We start from the raw sequence: 9,511 nt of genomic DNA, 5'->3' as shown, positions 1-9,511 counted from the left end.
ACTCATTTTTTTTAGAATTTCCTAGATTCTTTTCATAATACTTTTTTTTTATTATCAAATTATGTAAAATATAGAGGGTGTATTAAGATATTTTTTAATTAATAAATGGCTAAGCTTTAGTTTGGGAAAGAGAAAAATACTTTTCTTAGTAAATTATTTATTTATATTTTTTTTACTCTATTTTTTTCATTAAAATCTAGAGGTATGTAGCGTTTGATTCCTAATATAGGCAAAATGACTAAGATTTAAAATCTTACCAAGTAAGGCTATTATGTCCCATGTGATAATGAAATACACTTTGCTTACTCAATAATAATAATATTGAAAAGCTTTTTCCTTAGTAAGTTAATAAGTAAAGTTTTCTACCACGTCACTTTATGACATCCAAAAACATGATCTGATGCCACATGATTGTAAAGGACAAAATTCTACAAACATTGAAAAAGAAAATTATCTTTCACCATTGAACTTATTTTACGATTTTATGACTTTATTTTTACTCATAATATTTTATTTTTTATGATGAAAATGGAATTATTATTTTTAATAAAAATTAAATTTTTATTAAATAGGTTATATATGGGTTGGTCAGGTATACCTATTTATAAATGAGTTGGGTATGGGTTTAAGTTTTTGACACGATCATAAATGGGTTGAGTTTGATAAATTTTTATAATACCCTTATCTCGACAAGAACACGACCCGACCTAGTGCCACCCCTGTGTACACCATTGTAGTAGTAGTAATAATAATAATAATTCTATCCATAAAAAATTAATATAACACTTGAAACAATTTAGCATTTATTAAAAAAATAATTTAATTTTTTTAAAATAACAAGTTGCCAATTTAGAATGGATGGATAATTGGTTCACATCCCCCATCAGTTCATGTCCTCCAACTCCCCCTACCATGGCCTATGGGCTGGGGTTTTCCAGGTGGCATTTTTTTTTTTTTTTTTTTGACATCTTTATCAAAATTATAGATAATGACATCTTCATCAAAACTTTTTCCATTATTCCCACGTTCTAATCACGATTATTGCGGTTACTCTTCGAAGAACAAAACAAACGGCCAAGATTCGATCTACGTCCCTCAACTTGCTCGAACTTCAACCTAAACTCCTATATAAACATCATTTCCTCTTCGGCCATTATTTCTCTATTTTCTCTCTCAATAGTTTTTTTTTTTTCTCTGTAATTTTTCGTGTTGTTGTCGCCTTTGCTTCTCTCTAAATGTCGACAGAGAAGGAGAGAGAGAACCATGTTTACATGGCGAAGCTCGCAGAGCAAGCCGAGCGTTACGAAGGTGAGATCTTGATTCACATTTACATGGATCTTGCAGATTTATCTCTGATTTTTTTATACATTCTTGCCCTTGATCGGGTTCTTTAATGCCTCGGTTAAATTTGATTTAGATCTGTTGAAATTTTTCTGGAATGTGTTCAGATAGCAACTGTGAAATTTGATTTTTTTTGTTTTGTTGTATTATTATTATTTTTTTTTTTTTTGAGTTTTTGTGTTTGATTTTGAAGATTTTGAGTTGATCCTTCAAAAATTTGGTCCTTTAATGGTTATAGTTGGAAATGTAGCTGAAGAAATGTTTGATTGTGATCGTAAGTTAGGGTTTTGATCTTCTTAACTTTGATCTGGTCTTGGGGCATGAGATCTCTATGGTTTTCCTTGTGAGATCGTTATTAGGTTTTGTTATTTTTAGATACAGGAAGTGATCGTATTCGATTTGCTGCATTATGGGGAAAATGTTTGTCCATGTATGTTTTGGATGTTCATTAATGGAATTCCTTTTTCCATTTTTGATGTTTGTGTGCTTACATTTATACCATTAAATCATTAATGGTATGGTTCAAATTATGGGAACGTATCAAAATATGTATCATATTGGCCGAGTCCCGTACGAAACATCCGAAACATATTGGATTGTATTGGAATGTTTTGGTTGAGACAATATCAGTTTTTCTCTTGATTGAAACATCGTCTCAAGATGAGATTTTAAACCTTGACTAATACACATGGTTTTAAAGTTCGTTTTGACGTCTCATCTTGTCTGTGAACAAGACCGAGTCGTCTCGGATGAGTTTTCCAATACGCTTGAGTCGTCTCGTTCATCTATGAGAAATTAGCCATGGTTTTAAATCTCATCTGATACGTTTAACTTGTCTATTTGTCTCTTTGGTGGACGATACCGAGACGTATTGGACAAGTCGTCTTAGTCTTGGACAAGATTTAAAACCATGCTAATACATCCATCCATACATATAAAAAGAATATTTATTATTGTAATGTATACAAGACTATGCTCACATTGTTATCATCACTAACAACAATGATGCCTCAAATCAATGGATTTTTTTAGTAATTCCATTAGCTTTGAAGAAAAAAAAAAAACATCCCTTTTGACCGAAAATATTTAGGTAGCAATTGTTGAGGTATCACATAAAATTGAACTGTTTGGATTTATGTACATGTGTAACGTGTTTAAATCATCCGATTGAAGAATGGTTGGGTTTAAAACTCATCTTGAGGCAATGTTTGGATCAAAAGAAAAACTGATACATTCCTGAAATATTTAATGTTAAGGGGTCACTATTCGTATCAGTCTCAAACATTATATATCCACCGATACATTTCAATACGAAGTGTCACATTGACACATACCCATCAATCCATATGTTAATCATCCCTTGGAAAGGCCTTCAATGAAATCTAATTATACAAAACCATTTTCAATGGCACTCATTACACCATCTGTGAAAAGTTGGTAAAGGTTTGAAATCTATGTGAAGAAGCCCTTGATTGTCATCTGATTGCTGCATGTGACCTACAAAAGTAGTGGCTAAAGTTTTTAAATCTAGGTGAAGGAACCATGTATGTCACCTTTGAAGCATTTATACCATCTTTACTATTATAAAGGTGGTAAAGCGTTAGTCTAAATTTTGCCATCATTTTCCATAGGACAGCCTTCACTCTCTTCAATGTGAAAATAATGAGGCTATCCATATATTTTGGTTTTCATTTCTTTCTTCTTTTTTATTTCTATTTTTGACATCTACCTCTACCATAATTACTTAATTTCTCACCTGCCCTCCCTAGTTAGAAAAAATTTCTATGCGTTTCTTTCATTTGAAAGCATTTCTACTTGTTTTTATGCCATTTAACCCTTGTATTTTCTTCTTTTGATATACATATATTTGAATTTGATTAAACAGAAATGGTGGAAAGTATGAAGAAAATTGCAAAACTTGATCTTGAGCTGACTGTGGAGGAAAGGAATCTCCTCTCTGTGGGATACAAAAACGTTATTGGCGCCCGTCGAGCTTCATGGCGCATTATGTCTTCAATTGAACAGAAAGAGGAATCAAAGGGAAACGAGCAAAATGTGAAACTGATTAAGGGTTACCGTCAGAAGGTAGAAGATGAGCTCACTAAGATCTGCAATGACATCTTGACCGTCATTGATAAGCACCTCATCCCTTCTTCCACCACTGGAGAAGCAACTGTTTTCTTCTACAAGATGTGAGTTATGTTTCCCTACATTCTTGTTCTAATTACATTGGTGTTTTATTTGATTAAAGCAACTCTCAGTGACCCATTCTTGGTTGCTTTGATGCTGACCCCTATTGCATAGAAAATTTTAGAATTGCCAGTGTAATGTCATCAGGAATATATTCCAATTTATTTTATACAGGAGAATAAATGTTGTTGATTTTGTATTTGGATGGGATCGCTTAGTTGCTGAAAAGTCTTTTGTCTTGTGGTTGCCATAGCGATTCCCTTGAAATTTCTTGTCTGTTTCCTAAAAAATTACTTTTACCGTAAAAAAAATAAGATTATGATATAATTTATAGAGGCTGCCCTTTATGTATCTGCTAAGAGTGGCACACATGGGAGAGTGAAGGTGAGGGGATCGGGATGCACCACTGGCCTGTCACACCGAAGTGATATTTCCTAGGCCACGAATGAACCTCTTTTCCCATCTTTTTCAGTTTTTCTTCATTACAAGTTCTCTCCTGTAAGGCAAGAAAACTTAACCCTCCTTTTCTTGTTATCTGCCATGTAAATGCAGGAAAGGTGACTACTACCGCTATCTCGCTGAGTTTAAGACTGATGAAGAAAGGAAAGAGGCCGCAGATCAATCCTTGAAGGGTTACCAAGTATGTTATATCCCCATCCATATCCATCCACCAACATAGGCTCAATATACGTTCAAGAAGCATACTTCCCTGCCTCATTATTTGTTGTGCCTTTCATTTTGTTTCTTAACATCTTCTGTGCTCCTAAATCTGCTAGGCTGCTTCCAGTACGGCTAATACAGAGCTTTCCTCAACCCATCCAATCCGTCTTGGTCTAGCTCTCAACTTCTCTGTCTTCTACTACGAGATACTGAATTCTCCTGAGAGGTAATAAAAAAATTTCTAGTACTGTCCGTTTACTATAGGCAGAGTTTGTAACCATCATGAACTGAGTTGTGTTCACACTATGACAATAATGTCTGGTTATTGATTTGATTCTCAAGAGCCTGCCATTTGGCTAAACAAGCCTTTGACGATGCAATTGCGGATCTTGACACATTGAATGAGGAGTCATACAAAGACAGCACCTTGATCATGCAATTATTGAGGGACAATCTTACTCTATGGACCTCTGATTTACCTGAAGATGGAGGTATTGTGCAGCTTGAAATTAAAAACACAATTTTGGCTTGATCTGTTTATGCACATAAGCAAATTCTCATAATGCAAACGTTTCTTATGCAGGTGAGGATGGTTTCAAGGGTGAGGACTCCAAAGCTGCTGATGACCCTGAGGTAAGAATTTTTTTGGTTTTCGATCCTAAAGATCGTTTTTTGTAGTTAAAAAGAATTTAATGCCATGGGTCTGTTGGCAGTTTCTGCTCTGCTCTACTGAAAATAGTGTCTTGTTCGTTTCATTTGGGTTCAAGCAGGCACTGGTCATTATTTTAAAATAATTTTAAGTAACTAGAGTTATTTGAGTTTACAAAACTATTTTTTGTGAAAATTGAAACCTTCATGTAACAGTTAAATATCTTTGCAGAGCTGATGTGGGTCTCCAAGAAAGCTTTGCACACCACGAGCATTTATCAGTCATCAAAGGTGCCCTTTTTAAGTGGCGAATTTCAGCTTCTTCCATGGCTGGAAGACAATTTGTTATTTTGGCCGTCCACCCAATTTTTTTTTTTTTTTTTCATTGTTTCTTTCACTGTTTTTTTCTTCTCTAATGGTGATGGATCTGCGAAGGCATCCTTTGTCAATTATGGATTAGAAGGAAGGTGGGGTTGCACAGATTCGATTTTATCTTCTTTTTTTTTTTCAGAATTCTTTTATCCACTTCTAGTCTAATTGCAAGGTCTCTTTTCCCCTTTTATACATATATCTCTGAATAATTAAGAGGCTCTGATGAAGATTATGTTGATAGTCCTCTTCATTTTATTGGCATCCCAAGCATTTTATGATAAATAAATAATTGCAACTACAGTGCAGACAATGCAACACATTTCACCATTTCTTCAGTTACACCGAACAGAGACTTAAGTACAAAAACAAGGTCGTTAGGATGATCATAAAATAAATGTTGAATTCTGATGGAAACCCAAAATTTATCTCTGCTAAACATATTTTATTTCTCAGATAATAAATAGAGAGATCGTACTAGTGGACCATGGACTTGCAGTACTCATTCTTAGGGTGGGCAACCTATCCTACTTAAGGATACCATCCGGTCCATATTGACAAAGTACTTGGACGATTAGCTCTCACGGTCAACTTCCCAAAATTCTACTTCAAAGTGCAAACCAAGCAATTCCATAATACATCACGAAGGCTTGGTAAAACCCCCAAAAAATAATAATAAAATGATGCCAGCACCATCTCCATGAGAAGCCCACGTGACATGCAGCCAATAAACTTTGTATCGGCATCAACGGCCTAAGTTTTCTTATATGGGCTAAATAAAAGTTTGGGTGATTTTTTGTGGAGATCATCCTCACAAAAAAAAAATCAGCCCATTTCGAAACTTTTAACCCTATCAAAAATGATTTATAAACTATTGGTAAAATTTGATGTTTCAGAATTGGCTGATCTTATCTCCATATCATCCTCACAAAAGATCAATTCATTCCAAAACTTTTAACCCATATAGGATAAAATACTTTGGCTAGGATTTTTGCAATCGAACATTACCATACTCGGTCATACTCTACATGTGGGTGGCGTTCGGAGGCCCTAGAGAGAGCCAAACATTTTTCAATGTATGGGTTAGAGGTTTCAGAATGAGCTGATTTTTTGTGATGATGATCTTTATGATGAGGAGATCTTCCTCGCCAAAAATCCGCCCATTCCGAAACTTCTAACCTCATCTAAAGTGGTTTATAAAAATTGGACGGTCCATGACTCGTCAACTTGTAATCTAGGGTTAGAAGTTTCAGAATGTGCTCACAAAAATCAGCACATTCTGAAAGCTTCTAACCTCTATTTTAAAAAATGTTTGACTCTCTTTAGGGCCTCCGAACACTTCCATATATATATTATGAGTGAATCTCTATTGTATGGAACAAGTTCCATCACTTAGCAATTATGGGTCTAAGGACGCAGCCTAGAATGCCATTCAAGATGCAAGTCTAGTAAAGAACATTTGTGTGCACGGTTTCAACTCTCACCCCCGAGGTAATCTGCACACGGCAAATGCCAAGTTGGGTGCCAATAGCAGCTCTAAAAAAGATAGAAAATTTCTGAGATCATACAAATGAAACCAAAAATAAAATCCTAAAAAACCGCGTCTAGTTCTTGAGATTTGAAGGTTGAAATTAAGATTTAGGGGTGAAAACTTTACCATAGAGATTGAACAAGATGGGCTTTTAAGGAAGAATCAATGTTTTTATTTCGAAATAATAATAATAGCGTTCAGAATATTTTGAATGATGAAGAAGAATGAGGCATGAAGATGATGGACTTCTAGGAAATAAATCAATATACTTCGGAATGAAAAGGAAGACAAGACAGGGTAATGAAGAGAGGCTGAGTCGAGAGGATTTCAAAAGAAAAAGAACAAAAAAAAAAAAAGTCTAGCCCTCATATGGGGTTAGGTGATTAATGGAAAAAAAAAAAATCAATTAATGTGTCAATTCATTGATTTAATCAGCTGGTCCCTAATTCAACAAGATTTTCCGATACTATCGGAATAATTCACCTAATTTTGTGACAGCGGTTCTGATCACTGAGACTGAAAACAATCAGTCAAGACATTCTGAGACGACACCAAATTTTGAAGCCTAACATTACCATTTATGAAAGAATGGAGACTATTTAATAGATTACTTAAGGTGCCGGAGTAAGAATGTAGGACGATTAATAAAATACAATTCCTGCTCGGCACGATCCGAAATCACAGGGGCCTCTCCAACACTGGAAGCCTCCCTAGCCCCCCCAACTAACAAGGGCAGTAGCAGCAAAACTCTGGCTACAATAATGAAAATAAAAATACTGAGGACTTTTGTTCCCTATAATTTTGTTTTTATTATTTCAAAGATGTTGCATGAAACTGCTCAAAACAATGGTCATCACATCCAACATTACTGAACAAGACAATAATGTTTCCCAACAAACACCATTCTGACAGCCATAAAGGATAGAATGTACAGAAGTTCAAGAGGACACGTCTTTATACCTGTATTTTTTGTGGTTCATGATTCTTCCTTGACAAAGAAGCTTTGTGGTAAGCAAAAATCTTCCTCTTGATTCAGAATTTCCTTCTCCTCATCGTCCGGTTTCTGAATTTTGACAGAAAAATGCAACAAGAAGATTTAAATGACAAGCCAAATCGGAAAACATTAAAGTTGGCACTAATTTGATGGAAACCATTAAAATTCTTGTGTAACCAAAAGAAAATTTTAAGCATCAAAAAGTCATTCATAATAAAAAAAAATTGCCCTTGCTGCATCCAAAGATACATACTAAACCTTTCACTTGTTTAGGGTCTTCTTTCTTGTGCTTAAATAATTTTATTAAGGCGAAAAGAACTGTCATGATAAGCTTACATTGAGTTATTTTATAATTGCATTGTGTTATACAAAGTCATCAAGTTGGAATACGGGTTTAAAACAGCAAGGGAAAACTTCAGAAAAAGCGGAAAAGACGGAAAAAAATTGGGAAAAAAGATAAATATAAAAATAATAAATATATCTTAAAATTATGAAAAAAATATAATATATAACACATTAAGCATTTATTCTACGTATTATTTGAGTAAAAATAATACTATTGAATATCTATGCATGATAACATTTTTCCCACGTGGTTAAACATTTTATGATGTTAAAAAAGTTTAACCATCAACGTATCTTTTGAGTAGAATAAGACATTTGAAAAAATTTAAAAACCATAACATCAAGATATTATCATCAAATCCCACATTAAACAATATTTATAGACCAAATTAAAAACAACCATAAATAAAAATTAATCATATGCTTACAAACAAATAAGATTTTTTTTCTTTCTTTCTTCTTTTTTGGAAAAAAAAATGTGTTTAAAATGTAAAAACGCAATTTTTTTGTTGAAAAAGACAAGTTTTTTTTATTGTTTTAATCTCAGAGTTACAGAACGAGATTTAAACAAGACATTTTCCAAAAAAAAAAAAAAAGGGAGTTTTTTGGTACTATGGTGTTATCCATACCAGCATATCTAGGTTGTAGAAACGATCCAGCAATTGCAAAACCTCATCAGGTGAGAAGTGCCGATCAAAGCTGCCAAAATGAGTTGCCGAAGAATGAGGGGCGTGTAAAATACTTCAGATATATGAGATTCTACCTTCAATCTTCTGAGAATAGTTCTAAACGAAATAAATCAAGAATTTTGAAAGAAGAAAAAAAAAACTAACCTTCTCCTCAAAAATTCCATTAGGCCATAAAGGATGAAGTGGCGATGTATACCTATAGAAAAACAAGTATTGAAAGAATTATTCAGATTTTGTAAGTGTAATAAACTAGTCCTGAACAAATCTACAGAAAGCGAAAGTGCCGGACAACCTTTCCTGATGCTAATCAGCAACAAAGGACTTCACTAAACCATACAGAAAATATCCAACAAAATCAGCCTTTTTATTTTCTTTTTGAAAGAAAAATTGTCGTATTGTTTTGGTGAGAAAGCTAACGCTTATTGTTTTTACTAAAACCTAAGATTTGAGTCTCCTCGTTCCAGCGTATCCAACATACACAATTAAGCAATACACGCCAATTCTTTTTTATGGGGTTGCTTGTCCTTCCAATATAAAACTGTGCGGTGAATGGTAGAAGCAATGATTTGAGATGTCTACTAGCACTTGTTGTAGAATGTGCTTCTCTATAAATGTTACGGGGGGCCAAGAAAATATGGAATATCTAGTAACGACACATGTCATGTCAAGACACTAGTAAGAACCCTATTGTTGACTCCCTTCTCTAGTATTTGACAAGATAAACAATGCATCCAGCACTGACGT

The 9,511-nt window shown here is 34.1% G+C and overlaps 1 protein-coding gene across 1 annotated transcript; it reads left to right on the top strand.

The window, feature by feature from the left end:
* Positions 1 to 1,146: 1,146 nt before the first annotated feature.
* LOC147405900 (14-3-3-like protein GF14 iota) lies at positions 1,147 to 5,376 on the top strand. Its single transcript, XM_086433785.1, has 7 exons — positions 1,147 to 1,308; positions 3,227 to 3,533; positions 4,084 to 4,171; positions 4,308 to 4,417; positions 4,534 to 4,682; positions 4,775 to 4,824; positions 5,072 to 5,376. Exons 1-7 carry the CDS (start codon positions 1,236 to 1,238, stop codon positions 5,075 to 5,077), a joined length of 783 nt encoding a protein of 260 aa, XP_086289911.1. The 5' UTR covers positions 1,147 to 1,235; the 3' UTR covers positions 5,078 to 5,376.
* Positions 5,377 to 9,511: the final 4,135 nt, after the last annotated feature.

This window comes from Akebia trifoliata, chromosome 3 (assembly GCF_017979445.1).
Source record: "Akebia trifoliata isolate Shusen 1 chromosome 3, ASM1797944v1, whole genome shotgun sequence".
NCBI classification, from domain to species: Eukaryota; Viridiplantae; Streptophyta; class Magnoliopsida; order Ranunculales; family Lardizabalaceae; genus Akebia; species Akebia trifoliata.
The sequence above is the reverse complement of the archived record's forward strand: the minus strand, read 5'-3'. Positions and strand labels throughout refer to the sequence as shown.